General features: G+C 45.2%; 1 protein-coding gene across 3 annotated transcripts in view; it reads left to right on the top strand.

The window, feature by feature from the left end:
* CMIP (c-Maf inducing protein) overlaps positions 1-25,557 on the top strand; it is a 185,339-nt gene that overhangs the window by 125,040 nt on the left and 34,742 nt on the right. For 2 of the 3 annotated variants that reach the window (XM_030581345.1, XM_030581346.1), the window contains exons 4-7: positions 17,989-18,150; positions 19,695-19,736; positions 23,021-23,083; positions 24,067-24,147. In XM_030581345.1, coding sequence (XP_030437205.1) covers positions 17,989-18,150; positions 19,695-19,736; positions 23,021-23,083; positions 24,067-24,147 — 348 coding nt within the window. Of the gene's footprint in view, positions 1-15,508; positions 15,988-17,988; positions 18,151-19,694; positions 19,737-23,020; positions 23,084-24,066; positions 24,148-25,557 lie in introns of those variants that run through there. The other variant, XM_030581347.1, reaches the window with a different exon arrangement.

Consider the following 25,557-nt stretch of genomic DNA (forward strand, 5'->3'; position numbering starts at 1 on the left):
AAGTACAGACTTGGAACTCTTGGTCTCCATTGTGAGAATTTTTGTTTTTAACAAAACCTATATTTTGGGTCAAATATCAGCTGCTAATGGCCCACTGATTCATGAGTATTTCTGTTGTCCTTTTGGGTCCAATTGCTACATCTTTACTCACTATAGATAGTACTTTATTCCGCATTTCAATGGAACCACTCATAGTGTAAGGTACTACTCAGTGTGAATTGCTAGGGATCAGATTCTGATACCCCTGTTCATGATGAATAGCACTTTACTCCACTAGTGGCCCCACTGAATTATGCCCAAAGAGTAAAAGTATTGGAATCTGGCCCTAGCAATGGAAGTTCAGTATTTTTATATTGCAAACAGAGAAGGTTAAATTGAGAAACACTGTTCTGAAAAGTGTGGTGTAGCCTTGTGTGAAACACCTTACGGCATTGTCACTATGGCAATGGTTAAAAATAGCGCTGTTGCAGGAGTGAGGTTTATATAGAATTTAAATGATAGCATCAAAGGATTTCACAGGCTTAAATCGGGGTAAAAAGTGTCTTGAAACCACAAGATCAGAAAACTTACCAGAGGTGATGGCTAAAAAGCTCCATCACTGAAACTGGTATGGGGACATCGGTTAATCTCCTGGCAAATGATCTGAGAGAGGAAGCTCTGGCATCATGTGATAATGCATTAAAAACCCATGTGACGCACTTCATATCAAACTTCTTCAAAGAGCTCCTTGTTCCTTGGAATCCTTCCTGGATTTCAGCCATTCTCTTGGGTGGGTTTTCCAGTCTTCACTGCAGCAGACATCACATTTCAGTATGAAGACAGAACAAATGTGTCATGACCATTTTCTTGTTTTCCTTGTAGGAATATCTTAGGCATCTGATAAAACGGAGAACTTGACACTTTTTTTCCTTAGCGAGTTTTCAGGAACTAAGGGTATGTCTACGCTACGGGATTATTCCGATGTTACAGAAACCAGTTTCGTAAAACGGATTGTATTAAGTTGAGTGCACGTGGCCACACTAAGCACATAAATTCAGCGATGTGCGTCCATGTACCAAGGCTAGCGTCGATTTCCAGAGCGTTGCACTGTGGGTAGCTGTCCCGTAGTTCCCACGATCTCCCCCGCCCATTGGAATTCTGAGTTGAGATCCTGATGCATGATGGGGCAAAAACAGTGTTGCGGGTGATTCTGGGTAAATGTCGTCACTCAGTCCTTCCTCCGTGAAAGCGACTGCAGATAATCATTTTGCGCCCTTTTTCCTCTGGATTGCCCTGGCAGACGCCATAGCATGGCAACCATGGAGCCTGTTTTGCCTTTTGTCACTGTCATCGTATGTGTACTGGATGCTGCTGACAGACACGGTACTGCAGTGCTACACAGCAGCATTCATTTGCCTTTGCAAAGTTGCAGAGACGGGTACCATCCCTATTGCACCATCTGCCATTGTAAATTGGCAATGAAATGATGGTTATCAGGCATTTTGCACCATTTGCAATTGGAAATTGGCAATGACAGTTATCAATCCTTTTGTACTGTCTGTTGCTGTCATGGGTGCTCATGGACAAAAATGAGAATGTCTCCCCGGGTCATTCCCTTCTTTATGTTTTGTCTAAAAATAGAGTCAGTCCTGCCTAGAATATGGGGCAAGGGCACTAGAGAACCATATAGCACAGCCGCTCCAGGTCAGAGCCCCAGAGATCCCGCAGAAATGATGAGCTGCATGCCATTCTAGCGGGTGCCCCTGCAACAACCCCACCCGTTGCTTCCCTCCTCCCCCAACCCTCCTGGGCTACAGTGGCAGTGTCCCCCCATTTGTGTGATGAAGTAATAAAGAACGCAGGAATAAGAAACACTGAGTTTTTAGAGATAAAATGAGGGGGAGGCAGCCTCCTGCTGCTATTATAGTCCCAGGAGTACAGAATCTTCTTTAGACATGAAAAGGGGGGCTGATGGAGCTCAGCCTCCAGCTGCTATGATGAGGACGGTTACCAAGCCTTTTGTACCGTCTGCCGGGAATGACCGGGAGCCATTCCCATTTTTACCCAGGCGCCCCCAGCCGACCTGACCGAGGCCAGCCAGGAGCACTCACGGGCTGATGATGACGATGGCTACCAGTCATTTTGCACCATCTGCCACCCAGAAGGGGATGCCGGTGTTCAGTGATGCAGCACCCTGTCTACCAGCAGCACTCAATAGACATAGGGTGACATTGAAAAAAGGCGAGAAACAATTTTTTCCCTTTTCTTTCGGGGGGGCGGGGGGGGAGGCAGAAGGGTGTAAATTGACAACATACACGCTGAAGCACCCGGGAAAATGTTTTTGACCCTTCAGGCATTGGGAGCTCAGCCAAGAATGCAAATGCTTTTCGGAGACTGCGGGTACTGTGGGATAGCTGGAGTCCTCAGTACCCCCTCCCTCCCTCCATGAGCGTTCATTTGATCCTTTGGCTTTCCATTTCACTTGTCATGCAGCACTGTGCTGAGTCCCTGCTGTGGCCTCTGTCTATCATAGCCTGGAGATTTTTTCAAATGCTTTGTCATTTCGTCTTCTGTAACGGAGCTCTGATAGAACAGATTTTTCTCCCCATACAGCGATCAGATCCAGTATCTCTCATATGGTCCATGCTGGAGCTCTTCTTGGATTTGGAACTGCATCGCCACCCATGCTGATCAGAGCTCCACGCTGGGCACACAGGAAATGAAATTCAAAAGGTTGCAGGGCTTTTCCTCTCTACCTGGCCAGTGCATCCGATTCCAGATTGCTTTTCCAGAGTGGTCACAATGTTGCACTGTGGGATAGCTCCCAGAGGCCAATACCATCGAATTGCGGCCACGCTAACTCTAATCCGACATGGCAATACCGATTTCAGTGCTACTCCCCTCGTTGGGGAGGAGTACAGAAATCGGTTTAAAGAGCCCTTTATATCAATATAAAGGGCTTCGTTGTGTGGACGCGTGCAGGTTTAGTTCGGTTTAACGCTGCTAAATTGAGTTTAAACGCATAGTATAGGCCTAATAGACATAAAGGTAGAGGAGGAAAGAGGAGAAGGCCTCCTCCGTGTCTCTGTGAGCACATGAATAATTTATTGTGGGAAAGCTAAATTGAGTAAGTTAGTTTTGTCTTTAGTTCTGGAAGTGAAGAGGCCCTGTGGTCATTCTTATGTCTTACGGGAGTGAGTTCCACACTCTGGGTCCAGCCCTTAAGAAATTTTTTTCCTGCCCCTTCCAGTGAAATATACAAGTATCTATTATGGGGGATCACGGAGGGAGAGGTGACTTCTTAGTTACCTGGAGCCAATCCCATGTAGGGCTTTGAATATCTAGGATCTTGAAGTGGACTCTGAATTTAGTAAGCAACCAATAGAGAGTGAGGCATGAGGGTGATTTGTTCGTGGAAATGAGTGTGTTAAGCAGATGAGCTGCTGCATTTTATGCCAGTAAGAGGCTTTCGGTGTATGTAGCTTTGCTCCCAGCAGAACATAGACTAAATCTCAGTAACCTTGGACTCCTGATGCCTTTCTCTCAGGATGAGGCAACACTGCCTCTCCAGCTCCAAACCCTCTTGCTGCCGGAACTTAACATTCATTTTTATGTTTTGTTTTGAATGGAAATGCCATCTCTTTGCTGCCCCCTCTGCCTGTTTGAGGATCTATGGTAGCATTCCCCTGTTCTCCTTCTACTGTGATTTGATGTTACCACCAAGTCTATGAATTGAAGGGTCACATCCTGGGGAAAAAATGTTATTCAGAAAATGTTCTACTTGCCTAGCATATGTTTTTTGTATATTTAGAACCCCACCTCCAATTTTCTGTTGTTCAGGGCATTTTCATGAGCACAGGAGATTTTTAGAGTTTCTCTGTTCCTGCAACTCATTGTGCTCCACCTAATCCAAAATCCAGCCATCTAGTATTGCCAGTTCCTTGGAGACTCTTGGCCTTGACCTTCTGTTTCTGACTTTGCGATCATTTGCTGAGGGTGACTGGGATGTCAGAAGCAGAGAACATTGCTCTCAGATTGAGAATAACTGCAAGGTGAGGATGAGCTCTTTAAGAAACCAAATGAAAAACAAAAAAACAGCTGGCAGGTTAGCAGAATTGTTTCTAAAAGGAGACTCCTGTAGTGTTTTCCATGAGGCCTCGCAGCTTTTTAAGAACTGGCACAAAGGGAGTGATTTATGCATTTGGAGCAAAATCGCTTCCACAGTCAATGCACCTGGGTGAGGTCACTCTTGGATGACACTGTCCCCACCGGAGCAGAAGTCTCACTAAGGCTGTGTCTTCACTGCCCCAAAAGATGTGTTTTTACAGCAAGGTAGCTTATGTGCGTTAGTGATTTTGCTTTGAAATCCTAGTGGAAACAAAGCACAGGTAGTTATTACCTTATGTCTATGTCCTAATTTAAGCCAATTCAAGGCAAGTTTGCAGTCGTGTGTGTATATATACAATGACCAAACAAAGTACAGCTGAACCCCCACCTAAATAAACACAGAGGCTTTTATTATGCTCTTAGGGCTCTGCCTTGATCCTCTGTTTGTAGTCTGGCAACTGTATGTTCTCCATTGCTCTTTTGGAATAGTGGAGCAGTGGACAGCTGGGGTGCGCTGCTGCTTCGCTCAGACTCCTGCTGGAGAATTGCTGTTGCACAGTTCTCTTGTACGCACTCGATGACTAATTCTAAGCAGTTCTGTCTTCCAGGTCACAATGACCCTATGTCTCGGCAGGTTTGCAAAGTACTCTTTCAGTTCCTCTTTTATAACTGTAATAAAATGCAACCTCCCCTTGGGTTCCTAAACTAGACCATGACTCAAGAGAGCTAGATTCCCTAGCATTGAGGAGGTCTCTTTTGGGAAAGCATTGGAGATCTCCTCCAGGGAGATTCTATGAGGTGTAATTGTCACTTGTCCTTCTCACATGAGCCACTGGATGCGAGAACCCGTGATTTAATCTTGGACTGTACTTTGTCACAAAGCTCACTGCTCCTCAGTCAAACTCAGCTTCCTGATGCGGCTTTTTCAAGAATTGTATTGAACAGACTTAAGATGTTGCCCAGGATAATGCGTCTCCCTTTTCTCTTTTCTACAGAAGGTTAGAAAGTGTCCTTGTCTGCTTTGATTGAAATTCCCCCTTTACCTCTGGGGACAGGTGAAATCTCCCTTGCTAGTCTCCAGACCAGCTGCCTTTCCAGCTCTGTAGTAGGGAAAGATTCCTTCCCTCATTGCTCTCTGAATGACTCTCCTGAGACGGACAGGCCAATAAGGCTATGTCTACCCTGCAATTAAACACCCACAGCTGGCCCTGGTCAGCTGACAGGGGCTTGTGGGGCTCGGGCTACAATTGTGGTATAGATGTTTGCATATCATCAAGCCATATCAGCCCAGCAAAGTTGCTCCTGAACGCTAGTCATATAGCACTGGTCTAGAACTTCGATGTTTGGGATTTTGTCCGAAAACTTGATACAGAGGAGACACAGCACATGTGAAAGTGCTCTAGTTGGTTCAGGTGCCTGCTGTAGAGTGTCCATGTTTCACAGCCATCGAGAAGAGCTTAACGTGATTGCACAATAGGCACTAATCTTGGTGTGAAGTTGAATGCCTCTGACATTCCACAGACAGTGACAATGGCGACCATAAGCAGAACTGGCTTTAGAAATATGCTGTGTGATTTCATCATTAATTGTGGTCTTATTAGATAGCATCATTTTTCTACTGCATTAAGCAGTGTGTCATCAGTGGTGCTTTCAGGGGCAGAATACATTTTCCCCGGAGCAGGCTGGTAGAGCAGTTCAGTATACAGCCCTTCTTGTATAGCCATCTCCAGGAACAATCTAGGCCTTCTTAAAATAAATAAATAAATAAATAAACCTTGCACCACAGGACTTTTTTACTTGGGGTTTTATTGTCTCATGTCACATGAAGCTCAAATATCTTAGAATAAATAACTCTGTCCAACCTGCTTGCCTGGGTCGAAAATGTCTGAGTGTTTGCAGTGTTGTGTGATACCCACGTCTGGTAACATTCGTTGCCATCATGGTCTTGGCACGTTTATTGTAGCCTGTCACAGTCCTATCTCCTGATAAAATCAGTCATGTAAATCTGTCTCAGAAGTTTGACAGACAGAATTTGTCTTAGGTAGGGCCTGATCCTGCAAGGTGCTGAGCACTCTCTCCTACTAAAGTTCATGGGAGTTGAAAGGTCCTTGGTATCTTGTAGGAGCAGCAGCTTTAGGGCCCAATACTGCACCACTGATATCAGTGGGAGTCTTGCAGTTGGTTTCACTGGCTGCAGGACCAGATCCTTCCTAGCCCAGGTAGCCACACAGCTCCAGGGGGACAAAAATAATTTAAATTTTCCTTCTCTTCTTTTCATATTTTTCTCATCATCATGTGTCTTGAATTCACCACAATAAAATTGCTGTGTCCAATGTAAAATTAGCGTGCAGCATGCCCGCTTAAAGGATTGCAGCAATTACCTTTAACATCCACCAAACCAAATGGAATGAAATGTGTTGCACGTTGCCATATTTATTATCTGTTATCTCTCCTGTAATAATTTCCAGACACTCAGCTTGTTTGTCATTTAAATATGTCCTTCGTTTCTGAAGAAGTAGCATTTTTAAAAACTAAAATAAGAAAGAAAAAATACCGATAGCAAAAGCTGTTTAAATCTGTTCGACCCCAAGTGGCCAGCGTGTCATTATTATTCACTGCAGCATATTTTCAGGTGCTTTGTACAGCTCTGTTTTGAAATGAGAACACTAGATTACACTTAAGCGACCCTTGCAAAGGTAAGATGCATCAAGAACAAAGGAATTGTTGAGAGTGACTTATTTAAACCAGCTTAGCTTTAAAAGTAAGACTGACGTTGATCCTGAGGATGCATTCTTTGTGCACCCCAAAATTCCCAGGGTCACAACAGGAGTTTTAGGTGCAAAATGAATGCAGAATTAGGCCATTGAAATATTGGTTTATCTTGCTATGTCAGGCAGCATTTACATAAGGGAGAAAAATTGCAGTAGATTCAGTGAAATCTCAGGTTTTATGCTGATCTTGTGCAGTGAGCTGAGAGGTAAAAAACGGAGTTAAGCAATGGAATCATTTCGGAGGTGAATACTGCTCTGAAATCCGATACTTCTCTTTGTGAGAAAGGAAACGGCAATACAGTGCTCTGCAGTAAGGAATAGACTGCTTTTCCAAAGTTCCTTTAAGATGCTTGTGGGTATCACATCAGTATACAGTATCTGAGCTCTCCCTAAGGCCTCTGCAACAGCAGCCGCTTTCTGACACAAACACGTTCCTTGAGCCGTGCACATCTCTCCTGCTGACGACATCGATGATGCAGGTGCACATGAGAGAGAAGTCAATTTCAAAGCCATTTATGGTGGTGCAGAGCTAGAAACACCCACAAAAAAAATACATTTGCCAAGGAAGGGGAAACAAAATAGGTAAGTATATGCATTTCTATTTCCAAGCTTCTGCAGGAGGTGAGACAGCGTGGGGGCCAGGAGAGAGTTTGGGGGAGGGACTGCTGCACATTATGGAAACTAAAAGGAAAAAGGAAAAAAAGGGGGTGACAAATGTGTCCCTTAAATCTGGCTTGTATATCTGGGAAATGTAACTGCTTTGCATGCTGCTGGCTGCCACCTGATCTGCCAGTGTTCCCTTAGATGAGGAAATAGCGCTGACATGGATTCGTCTTAGGAGGCTCTCGTTATTGGTTAGCGAAATATGCAGTACTAGAGAGTGCTTAGTGCTAATTTAGGGAGCTTTCTCAGGTGGTGAGGGGGTCTCATTCCTTTCCCAGCTGAATCTTTAGCCTCCTGAAATGATTGGCATCTATTTTGCAGTCTTGCCATTGGCACAGCATCCTGTTTCCCAGACGACTGGATTCCACCTCATAGCGTGGAATCTGAAGTGTGCAAAGCCAGAGGCTGTGGGTTTCTCTGCAGCAGGGATGCTATCTGGCTGTGCTCCACAGTGGCCTGGATGCAGTCTCCTACTTGGAAAAACTGGTCAAAGTGCAGTAATGATCAGGCCATATTGTCCCTTTCTTCTAGTGCGTAAGTCCCTCATTCCCACATCAGGCTGGTAGCTGGTAGATATCGCTGATCAGACTCCACAGACACAGCCAGCGGCTGTATGATATGTTGAAGCAGCATTAGAAAGCTGGATACCAGTGACACTCTTCGACTTGGTGTCAGCTGTGTCCTGTAGCCCAGTCAGTAATGCCTGGTCTCTCTATAGATCGGGCTGTTTGCGTTGTAAGTTCCCTTCCTGGTGAGCAGTCAGACTGTACTGGCAGCCACAGTTAATGCTCCTCTCTGGTTACAGTTGCCATGTTTTATGTCTCACATTCACTTCTTGACCTGTGCTGTAACTCCATCATAACTCACTGCCTCTTGTATGGCATTGCTTGAAGACTGTCATTCCCATGCATTGCCTTCAGCCTGCTAACTCTCTCGATGTGGGTGTAATTTATAATTTACATACCTCGCTGATAGTCTGATCTCTCTTTTAGCTACAGTACATAACTGTCCATGTGTGACTGGCCCAGAGCTTAGAACATGGGCACTGCGTGGCAATAACAGCATCCCCTAATGGTGGGAAGTCCATCATGGAAACACAGGAAGTGCCAGACTGGATGAGACCAGTGACCCATCTAGTCCAGTATCCTGTGAGGACCCTATTGCGGCACCAGATGCTTCACAGGAAGGTTCAAGTACCCTGCAGTAGGCAATAATGGGATCTGCCCCAGGAGGAGATTGCAAAGCCAGAAAGTGGTTGAAACCTCCCCTCTACTGGGGTGAGTAAGACCCTGTCTACACTTGCAGTGGCATGTGGTGTGTACATAGCTACACACCTCAGTGCAAGGCAGACTGCATCCATGCTCACTACGAGGTGTAACTAAATGTGGGAGTGAAAGATTCAGGCAGGCTGGAGGCAGCAGGGAAAGGCTGAGGCAGAGAGACACTACACTGCTATAAAGAGCTAGGCAGTGGTGGGTGTGTAGAGAGCTGTGGAGAGTTCAGGCTTGTAGGGTGCTCTGCTCACCTGCACCATGCCTCACAATCTACATGGTGATTTCTACCCATGCTAGTCGGGCATGCAATGCCGCTGCTAGTGTTGATGTACTCTGAGAGGCCAGTGCAGCCCTTAAAGCAGATAGTGCTGGCTTGGCAGGACGGCTGGGAGATGGTCTGATTCTGTGCATCGAGCAACCTCTGTGGGGTAGTTTTCCACAGAGGTCTGGCCATAAGCTTGAAGCTGCCCTCATCTCCTGAAAACCCCAAGGGAGGGTTGTTGCAGCTCAACCCCACCCAACTACCGCTGTTGCAAGGTGTCACAGACTCTTGGCTGCTGTCATAGGACTGGTGAATCTGGCCCTCTGTCTTGCATTTAAAAAATATGGGAAAACTTGGTCAATGTCACTTTTTCTTATGGGAAAGACTACATGGAATTTGCAACCCAAGGGTCCAGCTGTTCCTGTGTGAATGGTTATTGCAGCCCTAGGGTTCTCTTATGTTTCTGCTAGAAACATTCCGCAGTAGCAGTGAAATTCTGCATAGCCAAAGCAACATTAAAAAACAAAGCCTTGTTTGGCACCGTAATATGAAAAATATGGGACAGCAGTTGCTGTGAGCAGAATGAAAACTGATGTTTTGCCAGCCTGAAGTGTAAAGCTGGTGCTGGAACTGAGGCCTGAAGAATGGGGGCATTTGCCAAAAGGAAATGGAAGCGGAGATGTAGGGTTCGGGGAATGCATCAAGGTCAGCCTTGCCAAAAAACATCTCCCCTGTGGACAGGTCTGATTACGATAGTAACCGCATTAATCCATGCAAAGTGCAGCTGAAGCCACAACTGGCCTTCTGTTAGATCGTTACTGAATAGCATCTCGAATGCACAGACTGGGGAGGTGTGGCTCAGGATCTGCCAGCTATGTTTCTGTTCCATCACGATAGGGGGGCTGCATATGAGGCTACGAGGGATTTACTGGCCAGAGGGCTTTCCCATAAGCGGAAGTGAGAAGGTACAGTACATACCCCCCACATTGGAGTTTTCGAATGCAGCGCACTAAAAATACCCTTCAGTATTGGACAGAGTGGAATCAAATCAGTGCAAGTTAAAACAGGGAATGTCAGAGGCCAGTGGTAGAATATATGAGTTCAAATCCTAGCAAGGTAGCAGTTTACTTCAGCTTTCCAAGGTCTATAATATTGAGTCCCAAATGGTTTCGAATGGCTTTTCATACAAAACCATAGTACAGTACATAAAAAAAACAAAATTCTGCTTGTCCTTTATGGATCTTTAAAGTTCCCATAGGACTCTTTTTCTTGGCCTCTGCCTCTTTTTATTAAATTCCCCTTGTTTCCCATGCTTGCGTACAGGTTGGTTGCTATCTTCTCAGCAGAAGTGGCTGCAGGCTGGTGGTGGCCTTTGTGGCTGTAATTTGTAAAGCACTTTGGGATCCACGGGGAGAAGGACGCCGTCTGTTTGTAAAATACCAATGTTTGCACAGAGAGCACGTGAGTGGTGATGTGATTCTCTGGCTTTGTGGGAGGACAGATGTGATCCCAAGGGGGGAAACAGAGAAGCAATCGGGGTCCGCTCCCAGGACAGAGCAGAAGTATTAGATTAGTGTTCTGCATGTATTCTTATAGTGCACAGGTGGGAGACAGTGGTTCGAGTGGTCACAGCCTACACAAATGTCACTAGAGAGGAACTGGCCCCCCTGATGTTTTGCTGTTGTACAGGCGAGCTAGTCACTTTCTATGTATGTTTCCCATGGGTGGTTTTTGGCCATTGCTCCTTCAGTCCCAGAGCAGCCTTGCTTCATCTGAGAGGACAGGACACACCCTTGGCTGAGTAGCTGAAGCCACTGCTGCGTGAAGGAGGAGGGTGATCGCTCTGTGAGTAGCGAAGTTGTTACTAGGCTTCCCTCAGCATAACCCTGCCGTGATGCACTTGGACTCAGCTGCCATCCAGGGGCACATGGATTGATGAGTGTGCTACCTGTGTGCCAGCACTCCTTTCTCGTCTCCTTTTCTCGTCTGTAATGGCCAGAACAGCAGTGGAAACCAACTTTGCTCTTCCATTTTTCCAGCACAGGCTCTCAAGGAAAGATGAGCCCTGACGTCAATGGGGAGCATCTGTTTCATAGTCCAGCTTGTTTATTAGCCACGGCTGAACTCTTTCACCTCATGCTGAACCTGCCTAAACTTCCTGGCTCTGGAAGTTCAGCACAAGTTCAGCTGTCCTCGAGTTCTTGTTCTGTTTGATTTGGTATAGGTATTTATGCCGCACTCATCACCATAGTATTCAAGCATAGAGTATTAAGCAACATGACTAACATATGTCGTGTGTGTTGTTGCAGCCATTCCCTAGGGGGAGAACTGTATGCGGTGGAGTGTTCTGCTTTGGAAGTTTGGGGGGTTTTGTAATAAATATGTGCTTAGCAGAGACTGGAGAAGGGGAAGAGAGAAAGAGCCAGGGGGAGAGTGGGGCATAGTGGAAAACAAATCCAGGTAGATTGGATAGAAAAGGGGGAAGAATGAGGGGAGAGATTCTGAAAGGAAAATGCAGCTGATGCTGTATATATCCCACCTACTTTTGCCATCCTAGCTCAGACGTGTGAGGCTTCTCTTGTACTTAATAGAGAGCACTGGACTAAAGCGACAGCATGGTCTAATGTCTAAAGCACAGACCTAGGAGGGAAGAGCCCTGTGTTCTGTTCCCAGCTCTGCTACTGACTCATTGTGACACCTTGGCCAAGTCACTCCACCTCTCTGCCTTTGTTTTTTCACCCCTCCCTTTGTCTGTTAAAGCCGTAGACTTTTCAGGGCAGGGACTGTCTTTCAGTGTGTATGTGTTCGTACAGTGTTTGCACAACAGGGCCCCAATATAATGTAATGTAAATAATCAGGACTCACTTTTTTAAAATCAAGTTTAAAATCAAGATTTTGAAAAAGAGGACTTGCCATGAGAGAAGAAAGGATACAACGTTTTATACAAATCCAAACTGGCTTTGCAAACCTCAAGAAATAGTTTGGGAGATTCAGGGAATCCCTAGCTCCAAAAGCTCCCCTCTCTGCCCCAACGCATTTCTTTGGTATTTGGTTATTTGTGGGAATTTAGTCGTCATTGCCCAGCCTGCCCCAAGCATGCGTTTCTATGTGGTGTGTGGGAATTGGCATTCTTCAACATTTAGGGCTGGGCAAAATTTAAATGAAGAAAACTCATGTTTTGAAGCAAAGTGTTAAATGATGCTGCTGACGCAAACAGAGCTGCCCCAGAGAGCCGTATGTCACGTATGCTTTATAGGTAGGGCATCCAGACAGTTATGAAAGGGTTACCGCTTCAGTCATATCAATATACAAGGCCCTGATTTTGCAAAAGGATATGTACCCATGCACTGTCCCATTGACTGGAATGGGCTCCCGGCAGGCTGATTCCTTTGCAGGATTAGGGCCCAGGACTGGAGCCAGCAAATGCTGTTGATATGAGCTTTGTTTACCAGAAACAGGGGTGGCTCCAGGCCCCAGCACGCCAAGCGCGTGCTTAGGGTGGCAGGCAAACCTCTGGAGGCAGCTTTCCTGCCGTGCTTGGGGTGGCAAAATCCCTAGAGCCACCCCTGACCAGAAAACACTCTCCATGGCTTAAGCCAACCTCTAACTCTTGGAGGTCAGGACGAAGGTTTCCTTAGGGTCAGATTATACCTTAACTATGTATTACAGAATTTCTTGCACCTTTTTTTGAAGCAGCTGATGTCACCCACTGACACAGACAGGATACTGGACTAAATGCTTTATGGCTGTACATATGTGTGTGCGTGTGTACACACACACTTGTATATTTAGTTAATAGATTAAGGGCCAATAGGTGGTACTCAAGAATACGTTCTTGGGTTTAGTAAAACAAATAAAATTTGTGTGTTGTACACTGCAAATTACTTATCTGTGCAGCAGCTTACACAGAGCTGTTAAGAAGTTGATCCATTGGTTAATGCAGTGTGACAGTTTCTGTGTTGTGCATTCCACAAACCTGAGTCATTTGCACTTTGGAAATGCAGCCCAAGTTTATAACTATTCCATCTTGCCGTCAGAATAGAACTGTAAGCGTTGGCTGGCTTAGCGCTGGCTTGCAGTGAGCTGGGAAGGAGCTTGCCATTTTCCCATTTGCTGGAACTGCCTTTCTCAGCTGAGCAATAAATCAGTAATTTCTGGCGCACACAGCCCTGGGGAAGCCATGGTGTACTGTTAGTGCGTCTGCAGAAATGAGCAATTAGCTCACCTGCAGTCGAGCAGAGAGAGGGGAAAGATGATCCCCGCTGAAATCCTGTAATGGTTGGAGTCCGAGTGCTAGAATTTAACAGGACACTCCAGGTTGTGGTTTTGTTTTTTTCTTTATTCTTTATTAAGACCACAAAAATGCCTCAGGTCCCTGAGGGAAATTGGCTGTCAAGAACTGAGAATGTTTCCTGGACTGCGACAGCGGTGAGCAAGCGGAATGGGATTTTGGGCACAGTGGAGACCAACATCTTTTCATCATCATCATACCAAGGGTAATGTCTCCTTGGGGGATCTAGAGACATCAGAATCCCAGGAAGAGATTATTCCTTTCATTTATGTGCATTTAGACTCTGATCTTACTCCCATTCACATAGGTAAGGGCTGTATTCCAGTGAGCAAGGGCTGCAGGATTAGGCTCTCGGGGCTTGTAACTTCATTATGTATAGGATTTCTTTTTAAAATCTTCTGTGTCCTGGGTTCTCCCATTCTGAACCTATTGTCCTCAGCTCTCTGCGTGCGAGGCAGGGTGCTCTGCTGGTGGTAGAAGAAGAGTGTGAATCACAAGTCATGCCACAGACTCACTGTGTGTCACACAAACCTAGGAGAGTATCAGTTTTTCCCACAGTAAAATGGGAATAAGGCTTACTGGACTCTTGGGGGCAGGCTGCGAGGCTTCACTAATGGAAGTTATTTGAGATCCTTGGATGAAAGGGTGCCCTATAAATGCAAAGTGTTATTATTTTTTCCTTGTGCTTCCCTCCACTTCCGCTTCAAGTGTAACAGCTTATTTAAAAAAGCCATTGCAGAAAAATTCTGGAATAGTGTTAGAAAGCTTTGTGGTTCTGGTTGGGCAACAGCCAGCAGGGTCACAGTGCAGTCTGCTGGGGCCTGTTTGTGTGTGTTGTCACCTGAGATGTGATTTCTTTCGAAGACATCCCTACTGAATGTATTTTTCTTTTTTTAATGCCTAAATCCTATGGCAACAACGTCAGTAGAAAAGCCTAGACAGGATAGACCTGAATCTGCCTGCATGACTGGCAACACAGTGCAACTGTTTCCACAAGGCATCTGCTATGGCCTATCTGGGGGTTGGTCCTTGCTCAGGATGAGGATCCATAAACATTCTGCAAAGCTCAGGCCCACTCGGCAAAGCCTCACTGACACGAACAGCTCCATTATCTTTGAAGAGTTACTCGTGCCAGTGAAGCTTTGTGGGATCGGATGGTCGTAGGGCATGCCTGCCCTGTAGTACCCTCTGCTGAGTTGGTATGTAGCTGTGGGTATTCCCTCCCTCAGTTTTTCTTCTCAGGTAGTCAATAACTCCATTTCAGGCACGCTTGAGATTTGATTTGATACCCTTCATAGGGCTTGTTTATTACAAAGCCTTATACCAAAAAGGGCCATAACAAGTCCCAAATAAACAAAATGTGCTTCTGGCTCTCGAAGTTTCTCTGAGGCCTGTCACCTAGGTTGTTCCCAGCTCTCCTGGTTCTGGATAGCAATGTACATCTCTGTCTCTGTCTTCTCCTTATGGCAAGAGCCACAACTCTCCTCCTGGAGCTGGGTGGTACTTTATCTCCTTCAGCTGGCACTACTTACCTCACAGGCTCAGCAGGTTTGGCAACCATCTACTGGTGTCTGCTCCTTGCTGTCTCAGGACCCTGCAGCAGGCGTCTTGCTTCCCACAGTGTCGGCAGGCATCTGCCCTTCCATGAGGGAGAGGGCAGCATTGATGCTGGCACCTGCTCCCAGCTCATTCCTTACCGTCTGAGGGAGAGGGGAGCCTTGCCTTGCCCTCTCTGTGAGGTTTCAGGCTCTTAGACACAGGAACAGGAGTCCTCCTGAATGCTATTTCTTCTTGGGATCCTCTTTCTTCTCCCCCCCCCCATCTCCTGAGACTTTGTGAATCAGGGCACCCCCAAACTCTTAAAGGGCTGTGCCACATGGCAGGGAGGACAAACTACCTAAATGTGACAATAACTATCTGGATTGCAAGGTGGGGATTGTTAGTTAGAGGCACATTTTGTATCCAAACACATGGACATTTTGCATCCTTAAATGGATCTGTGTCTACTCTTGGTCCTCAGCCACAGCCCCCCTTTCCCCCGCCCAAGTGCTCGTTATTGCTTGCTCACAAGTCAGTGCAAGTAAGAGGACAGATGGCTTAGCTTTGGTCGAGTGCTCACTGATGTAAACCAAATTGCTCTGGTAACCAGCTGATGGGTTTCAGACTTTAACTGAGGCTTTCAATGAGCTGCTCAACAGTAAATAACATTATGCTGACAAAAGCAGCAGCAAAACCATGGACAAAGGTTCGGGGTAGCAGAGTTCAAGCCTCTCGGGGATGCTGTTGTTTTTGATTTCCCACCATCATTCAGAAATCCTTTAACATTGTTTAAAGACAGCAGTGCGTCATGTGAGCACATTAAACCCCTTTGTCCTGGAAAGCTGCAGCGGATACAGAGCCCTTTGGATTCTTCGCTTGCAGCTGCCACGGCGTGTGTGCAGAGGTAGCCTAACCTCGACGCTTCCTTTTGGTTGCTGTCCGGCTGGCATCAGCAGCAATTGTTGTAGGTCTCTCTTGCGTGGTAGGATGTTCAGTTCCCTCTTTCTTCTCCTATATATGGCTTCACATCTGAATGGAAACCATTTCTGATTCACTTGTATCTGCATGGGAGAATTTGACGGCTGCAGCAGGGTTTGCATGGTAAGGTTGTCCCACCGAACAGTACGGTTCTCTGCAGTGGCTCCCCTTCAGACTGCAGCACCCGCCCTTTGCTGTAAGCCACATTGCTGTAAGCCTTCTGAGTGGGGGTGATGAAGGAAAGAAGAGCCGAATGTTGAGGGAGGAGTGGATGCATGGGATGGCCCAGCTGGTAGCTTTCTGTTGGTTTGTCATCCTCTGGTTTCTGCTTTGAATTTAATGTGCTTATTTCCTAGGACAGAAGTGTAAAATGTCAGTGTCGAAAACCCTTTGCTAAGCTTGCTTTGTTTAGGATGCTTTGCTCACTGTGCATAATTAGCCAGAAATTAGTAGTTTAGGGTTATCGGGCTGACTGATCAGCCTAGAAAGATTAGATTTAATTCAGTACTGTAGCCAGGCTAACAAAAAGAAAGTATAGAGAACCATTAAATAAATAAGCGAAATTAAAATCTCTATGGGAGCATCATGTTATGGTTCCTAAAAAAAAGACTATAATGATAATAATTAAATGATGACAATGTGCTCAGTAATTTAGAAGCCCTAAAGGGCTGCTCCAAAGAGCTTTCAAATCTAAAGGCATTTACTCCCCTCTAAAATCTGAAATATGTTTCGTATCCAGGCTAGGTTTTTTTTCCCCTGTTTCTTTTTACTTTCCAATATCTTCAAAATGCTTTGCAAGCGAGAGTGGCTGCCGTTGTGCTTTTTCATTTGTATAAATTTAATTAAAATGAAAAGTGTATTTAAATCACTGATATAGAATACTTCATCAGCCTGTGTATATAGCACTAAGGCCATGACTCATCATTGTGAAGAGCCAAAACGTGGTATGTGAGATGTATTATCTCTTCTTCATTGTTCTCCCCTTGCATTCTGCTACAATTGGGGTAGATTGCGCTCTTGTGTTGACCGTTAAAGCTGATGCCACACCGGGGAAAGAAGTGATTAATAAGCAGATAGCTCCAGATTATTCACCGATGATTCTGGAAGGACTGCGTTGTATTAGTGAACGGGCAAAATGCCGATTAACACATCGGCAAAGCATTTCTGAACGAGAATGCTGGAGAGCTGTGTCTAGATCTCACATTTATGATGCTGATATCTAGCCTATATACCAGTGTTAAATTCATAGTCTGCGTTGAGTGATTTTTCAAAGGGCTTCTATTGCAGCTGTTAAATGTGTGGGTCCATTTGTGAGTGTGTGTGCATAACTCTATGTTTTGTGTACAAACTGAGGAACTGTCTATCCGTATGGTTTACTCCAACCAGAGGGAGAATGTATCTGGACTTCACTGAACACGTCAGTCACAGGATCAGATTTGTAAGCAGGCATAAATGAAAAAGGAAAACGAGCTATAGCAAAAACTCCTGGGGAGTGGCAAGTAGGTTCCAGTTGTCAGCACAGGCTGTGTTCCTTCTGGGCCTGTGAATCGGAATGGAGATTGAGGGTTCTGGGCTAATCAGTATTGGTTTCTAAGGTAGCCATCATGATGACATGGGGTGATATTTTTACTCTCATCATTTTGTTAGGCTTCTAGAATTCTATCCAGTTACTCTTGAAATTTTGGAGGGTGGGGTTTTCCCCAAAGATTGCCATATATGAGCACAACACAGTCTAGGCCAGGGGTCAGCAACCTCTGGCACGCGGCTCGCCAGGGTAAGGGATGGAGCAAGCAGGGGCAGGGCGTCGGAGAAGGGGCGGGGCAGGGGTGTTTGGTTTTATGTGATTAGAACATTGGCAACCCTCTCTGAAACCAAAGCAAAAATGTGGCTGCCATAACCCATTTCTTCCATGGAATTGTGAACCTGCAAATTTATACACATGGAGGTTGTTTTTCCCCCTTGAAAGAGCTTGAGCACTGCATTTTTCTTTTAAAAAACCCCTCAAAAAAACAAAAGCGAAGAAGTTTTACAATAAAGATTTAGGGAAGCCACTGTTTTCTTGCGGTTTCCTTATCATGACAGACTCACAATGGTATCTATTTTGTTGTTTATATTTTCTTGCAGAAGAAGATTTACAAGTACAAGAAAGTGCTTAGTAACCCAAGCCGTTGGGAGGTTGTTTTGAAGGAGATTAGGACACTGGTGGACATGGCGCTAAACTCTCCACTACAGGATGATTCCATCCATCAAGCACCACTGGAGATTGTCTCAAAGCTGCTCTCAGAGGTAAGACCATGAGGATGTTCCCATCTTGTTGCTTTCTCTTAGGAAAAAACCAAACACTTAACAACCTGCCCCTACCCCAAAGTTGTAACTCAAGTTCAAAATTCTGCCCTTGAATATGCACCGTGATTCCTTTTGATTTCAGTGGCCTACTCCCTAGGTATTCCTAGTCGATAACTCGTTCATTATGGGTCTGATCCATAGCCCATTGAAGTTAATGGCAAAACTCTTATTGACTTCATTGGGTTCTTAGTTGGGCTCTATTTGTATGTAATAGACTAGATCATTCTCACAACAGATCAGTGGGATGTGAACACTGATAAGTCTAATAAGCAGTACTTTTCTTATTGCAATTTCAAATGGAGATATCAGAGGTTTTAGCCTCCCCCATTTCTGTGTCAAATAGATGGTCCACTTCTGTGCAGGTTTGATATCATTTGTCCCCATTTGTTTTTTGTAGCATTTGGTGCTGTTTTTAATCTGTTACTCGCTTTGAAATGGGTTTCCTTCTTACCCTTAGTACCTGTTCTCTGGTTGTTTCAGTTCTGGTACAAAAATAAAATGTGATGCATGTCAGAATTTTGTATCTATTGGGTGAAGGGTAGGCTGCATTTTTGTGTAGATCTGTGATGAGCAGAAAAAGAGCTGCTTTTCCTTTGGTGCACTAAGGTTGTGGCACTATTTTAACCTTGTAGCACCTTGTGGAACACAGAGAACATAGGGAAATACACCTCTACCCCAATATAACGCAACCCAATATAACATGAATTCAGACATAATGTGGTAAAGCAGCGCTCGGGGGAGCGGGGCTGTGCGCTCCAGCAGATCAAAGCAAGTTCAATATAATGCAGTACGATTTTTTTGGCTCCCGAGGACAGCGTTATATTGGGGTAGAGGTGTACTGTATTGGAGTAAATTGATGCGGCTTAGTTGACTTCAGAGTTGCTGCACACAGGGCTTTGGAACGGAGCCCGGAGCTGGAGCACAGAGCAGCTCTGGAGCAGTGGAGCTGCAGGTTTTTGCCTGGAGCTGGAGCAGAGTCAGAGCAGAGCTCCAAAGCCCCGCACGGTTTGTACTGGTGGAAAACTTGCTCCATGTTACAGGCAAACTGCTGCAGTTAGTCCTCCAGCCATGGCAGAGAGCGTCAAGGAAAACCTTTTATTAACTCACTCTGTGGAATTGAAATCTTGAAATTTAGAAAGCATTTTTAAAGAAATACCTCCCACTAGTTCAGTGTTTCCATTAATTTGTATCTCAGGGAGCATCAACGTTTAGGTGAAGCTGCATGGCTGTAAATCCAAGGGTCATGATCCTGTAAGTGCTGAGCATCCTTTTGTGAGAAATGGAAGTGAGCTTGGTCCCGATAGTAAGTGATTGATAATGTGCATTAAATGAATGGTTTTAATAGAGCCTGATTTTATTCCTGTTAGTGATTGCAGAATTGGACCTTTGTCCTTGTTCATTTGCATTGGCTGAGGTGTGTGCATTGACAGTGTCAGTTTCAAAATAAAATTAGCTCATTGATTTCTTCTGTTTAATCTTTTCAGAACACCAACTTAACCACTCAAGACCATGAGAGCATTATTGTGGTGAGTATCCTTATGTCAAGTTTTGTGGGTCACTCTGTGTTTCTGATTGTTTCATTTTGCCCTGGTTTTGGCTTCTGTAATGCCTGCTCCTGCTCCATTGACATCAGTGGCAGCTTTACCATTGACTTCAGTGGGTGCAGGGTCACACCCATTTAACCCATTCACTTTTTCACATTTCTGTTGTCCTCTTTTTCCTGTTTGATATAAATAACAATAAAAGATCCCTGATTAATGTGTGTAAAACTCTGTAGAACTTTTAGGATGAATTATCTCCCCACATGGTTGCACACTGCAAATGTTAATATCCGCACCTGCCAAATCTGGCCCCTCGCAGCCTGCGGGTGCCATGGTTTCCTCAGGGAGCTAGTGTTCTGTTGTGCATTTGTGCACACTCAGGGGCTAGAATGTGGAAGGTGTGTGAGCATGTGTTTGCCCTTGCAAGTGTGGGAATGTGTGTGTCTGCTTTTACCCATGTACACAAGGGGATCTGAAAATGCTGTCTTCCATTTTCTCTGATTACCTACAGTGCATTTATTTGGATACATAAATAATTGAAGCAAAAGGTAGCCCTCCTCCCCATGCAAGCAAATATAAAACCTTAACAAATCCAGCAGTTGATCAGAGGTGAAAATTGCTTCCCAAACATTGTAATTTAGTTTCAGTTGCTGACAATTTCCAGATTTTTTTTTAGTAATCTTATCTAGTACTTCACCACCACCTGATCATATCATGTCTCCATGAATCCTCCTGCAAAACAACATGACGTAAAGTGTAGCCACGGTTAGGTGTGAATTACACTTAACTCCTGCTCAGGACTCCACTTTGGCTGGTATCAGTCGTTATGATAAGTTTCTAAAGTGGTAGTCAATTTGCTCAGAAGTTCACTATAGATTTCATTTTACTTCAGTGCTAAGGTTAATTTAGACTTCCTGTTGCCAGTCAGTGATAATTGTTGTTTGAAAATCTTAGAATTTAGAAAAACAAATAAACCCCCCCAACTATTCTGACCTTTATCCAATTCTGAAGACTGTGCATCAGTCATTAACAGAAATACAATTTCTGGGTTTTTTTAAGCCTCTTGCAAATATAGCAGCAGCCTTGCATTATTCTTATTATTTATTTACTTAGCAGTAGTGGTAGTTATAAATATTTGTGGCCTCAGTGATTTACCTGTATAGAGGAAGCCATGTGCCTTGCCCTAGATTTAGCTAGCAGGCTGATTCTCATTCCAAATTGCCAGAGAGTAACAAACCAATTCTCTGCCTGGTCCAGTTCCATCTCTTTTGGGTGAGTGGGGGTCTGTGTGGAATGCATCTGAATTTAGTTCTGGCAAAAGGTAACAGATGGGCAGCCCTGCAGAGCAAAGCTCTCTTTATCCACAGGACAGGCATAGGTTGAGCAGAGGAATGCAGGCTTCCCCCACACTGTCCTTGTTCCAGAGAGATCACTTACTGGAGAATCTCCATGGTCCAGTCAACTCTCAGCCTCTCTGAGACTGCCGATTCTGGTTGTCTCTTTGTGAAGTGGACATCTGTGCACTAGGTACTGGACTGAGATGACAAAGCTTATTTGATGCAAGCCACCAAACAGCAATTCCATCTTCAACTACTATGATCTGATAACCTCTCTGTTAACAGGCAGGCATAAAACCCTCACCGTGACTTTTCAATACAATTTATCAGAGGGATGGAGGAGGATGGATGTTATAGCAAATTATTATAAAGATAAATTCAGGTAGAGTCCTTAATGTAGTTAACTGTTGAATATGTAGCAAGGATATTATAGTCCAGCTGAATATTACAGCAAGAGTGCACCACTTTTACAGTACTGCAGTAAGAATATATTGCTATAGGACCATGACCAGTGAAGAAATAAACAGCTGTAGGGAGAGGAATTGCACAATAGCCAGCTTTAGCTGCTTCAGTGTTATGTAAAATCTAGGCAGCACTTTGCAGATGTGCTTGGTTTTCATTCCAGAAGTTCATGTTAATCTTCTCCTATGGCTGAGAGGGTGTTTGTGATTCATGGTGATTTTGATGGGCTAATTTGAACTGAACTTCTGTGGGAAGCGGGGAAAAAAACAACAAATAAAACCAAACAGGCTGCATTAGCAAAACCCTGAAATGCCATCCAGGTAGAATGCCTGTCGTTCAGAAGTTTAATACACAAATGTCTAGCTGCTGTTAAAGAGTTTTACTTTTTAAATTGGTACCGGGAATCCCTTACTCCAAGATTGAAAGAGCCTGAAGGCATCATCATGTACGGAGAATGCATTGTTCTAGTAATGCTTTCTAATTTACAAAGGAGACAGCAGCAACATAATTTCATTACACGCACAGTGGCAGGTATGACTTGTAATATATTTACAGTACATAACCACATCAGGTTGCCTAGCAATGGAGAAAGAAAGGTTAACCTGAACTTTTGGAAAGTTAGACTCATGTTGTCTTTTTTATAGAGTGTCCACAAAAACAGTAGTGTCATTGTGATGATCTTGGTAAAATTAAAGGAAATCAGTCATTCCCTGCAAGAGGAGTCTGTTTTGTACTGGGTGGTAACATCTGAGCATAAGCTCATTATAAAAGATGTAACGTGTGTGTGTTTAAGTATATTTTAGAACCCTTTAAATAAAGTGGCAGTGCCACTTTAATCGTGGGTCAGATTCATCCCTAGTGTAATACCTCTGAAATCAGCGAGTCACATTCTGCTCTCATTCATGCTGGTGTAAAATCTGAAGTAACCTATTGTCTTCAGCGGTGTTACTTTTGAATTTACACTGGCGAAACTGACAGCAAAATTTGCCCAGTGGGCTTATAACAAGGATGAATTTAGGCCCATAATTTAAAAATAAAACAAACCTTAGTTTCCTTATTAACACTTGGGAAAAACAAACCACATTTCTATTAGTGGTAGATTTTGTTCCAAAAAACAAAAGAAACCTCCCTAAAATCCTAAATATGTAACTTAATCCTGAGAACATCCAATTAAACTTAGAGAGACAAGATGGATAAGGCAGTATCTTTCATTGTAATGCTATCTATAATGTCGATACTTACCATGTTGTGTTTTATTGTAAAAGATATTACCTCACCCACCTTCTCTCTCTAATATCCTGGGACCGACGCTGCTACAACAACACTGCATTAGGCTAAATTTACAGTCACCTTCTTATCCAGGTCTTTGTTTTAAAGAGTTTTAAAATATACTCACTCCTGACGTTCTTTTATTAGGGCTGGCCTGTGTGATGAAGTCAAATTGAAGTATGCTAACTTTTTATTTTCAAGGCAATTGCACCTTTGCTGGAAAACAATCACCCTCCGCCTGACCTCTGTGAATTCTTCTGCAAGGTACTAAGAACAGATTAATTGTCTGATGTCTCATTGATGTTTTTTATTTTTCTTAATCTCTTGAACTGATTCCCCCAGTTGGTTTCTGTCTTTGATTGACGGCCAGCGAGATCCCTGTTCTTAATGGGCCAGACTATAAAATAGTATTAAACATCAGGAATATAATCCTCAAACACTGACACACAGCAATGTCTCATTGTATGTCCCATTGCTAGCGTAAGTGCCACTGGAACCAGCGGGTTCTGATGGATCATGATGTGGGGCATACACTACAGTGTCCTCTTCCTGCAAGCGTGTGTGTGTGTGTTACTAGCGTTCTGGACTTTAGATCCAAAGGCCTTTGAATTTGAAAAAGCTGCTATAACTTTAATTTTCCTCTCTAAACTGATTGACATTTCAATTTAAAGTCTTTTTGCTAACAGTTGGATATATGCTTTCCATCAGGTCCCCTTGATTACCGGGTAATTCACTTGTAAGGAAAGACTGTCAGATTGGTGGATTCAGAAACTTATCAAAGTCATTCACACATTGTTATTAACCACCTGTAGGGCCAGTGCCTGCCCTCTAGGGCATGTGCATCTAAAATCCCAAATTGGCTCCTGGTGACTAAGAGCAAGTCTACACTTAAAATGCTGCCTTAGTGTAGTAGTGTTTTAATGAAGACATGTAAGCCAATGGGAGACAGCTCTCCTGTTGGCTTAGTTAATCCATCTCCCTAAGAGGCGGTAGGTATGTCCGTGGGAGAAGCTCCCCTGCCAACATATTGCTGACTGCACAGGGGAGTTAGGTTAGTATAACCATATCGCTCAGGGGTGTGTGGATTTTTCATACCCGGAGCAACATAGTTACATTATACTGGTATAGGTCTGTAGTGTAGAGCAGACCTAAATATATTATTGATATTGTCTCAGGTTTCAGACAGTGATTTGGTAAAGGCTAGGGCTCCTCCAGGCTCCATATGTATTTATGTTTTCTCATTGCAGCACTGCAGAGAACGCCCTCGGTCCATGGTTGTCATAGAAGTGTTCACACCGGTGGTACAGAGAATCCTCAAGCACAACATGGTAAATATCGATGTTGTATGTATTTGGTTGGTTAGGAAAGCTGTCACTGTGATCCCTTATGTATGAACTGGCTGGCTGTCTTGTCTAAAATGTGCCCATCGCCATGATGTCTGGTCATTATGTGTGTGTACACTAAGGGCTTGTCTACATCAGAAAGTTGCAGCGCTGGTGAGGGAGTTACAGCGCTGCAACTTTGAAGGTGTACACATCTGCAGGGCACCACCAGCGCTGCAACTCCCTGTTTGCAGCGCTGGCCGTACTCCCGTTTTGTCTCGGGTGTAGAGGATCCAGCGCTGGTGATCCAGCGCTGGTAATCCAATGTAGACAGTTACCAGCGCTTTTCTTGACCTCCGTGGAAGGAGGAAGCCTCTGGTAATCAAGCTGGTTTCCTTTCCCGGTTTGCTCTCTCGGTCCCGGAGCCACCCAGCAAACCGCAGGGAAGGAGACCTGCTTGCTCGGGGTTCCGGGACCGAGAGAGCAAACCGGGAACGCCGCGGTTTGCTCTCTCGGTCCCGGAGCCAGCCAGCAAACCGCAGGGAAGGAGACCTGCTTGCTCGGGGTTCCGGGACCGAGAGAGCAAACCGGGAACGCCGCGGTTTGCTCTCTCGGTCCCGGAGCCACCCAGCAAACCGCAGGGAAGGAGACCTGCTTGCTCGGGGTTCCGGGACCGAGAGAGCAAACCGGGAAAGGAAACCAGCTTCGCCGCGGTTTGCTCTCTCGGTCCCGGAACCCCGAGCAAGCAGGTCTCCTTCCCTGCGGTTTGCTGGCTGGCTCCGGGACCGAGAGAGCAAACCGCGGTGTTCCCGGTTTGCTCTCTCGGTCCCGGAACCCCGAGCAAGCAGGTCTCCTTCCCTGCGGTTTGCTGGCTGGCTCCGGGACCGAGAGAGCAAACCGCGGCGTTCCCGGTTTGCTCTCTCGGTCCCGGAACCCCGAGCAAGCAGGTCTCCTTCCCTGCGGTTTGCTGGCTGGCTCCGGGACCGAGAGAGCAAACCGCGGCGTTCCCGGTTTGCTCTCTCGGTCCCGGAACCCCGAGCAAGCAGGTCTCCTTCCCTGCGGTTTGCTGGGTGGCTCCGGGACCGAGAGAGCAAACCGCGGCGTTCCCGGTTTGCTCTCTCGGTCCCGGAACCCCGAGCAAGCAGGTCTCCTTCCCTGCGGTTTGCTGGGTGGCTCCGTGACCGAGAGAGCAAACCGCGGCGAAGCTGGTTTCCTTTCCCGGTTTGCTCTCTCGTCCCGGAACCCCCCTTGAAGCCGCCCAACAGCGCTGCAGTGTGGCCACATCTAACACCACTTGCAGCGCTGGTTGCTGTAAGTGTGGCCACTCTGCAGCGCTGGCCCTATACAGCTGTACTAATACAGCTGTAACAACCAGCGCTGCAAAATTTTAGATGTAGACATGGCCTTAGGCTGTGT

This window comes from Gopherus evgoodei, chromosome 12, assembly GCF_007399415.2.
Source record: "Gopherus evgoodei ecotype Sinaloan lineage chromosome 12, rGopEvg1_v1.p, whole genome shotgun sequence".
Taxonomy (NCBI): domain Eukaryota; kingdom Metazoa; phylum Chordata; order Testudines; family Testudinidae; genus Gopherus; species Gopherus evgoodei.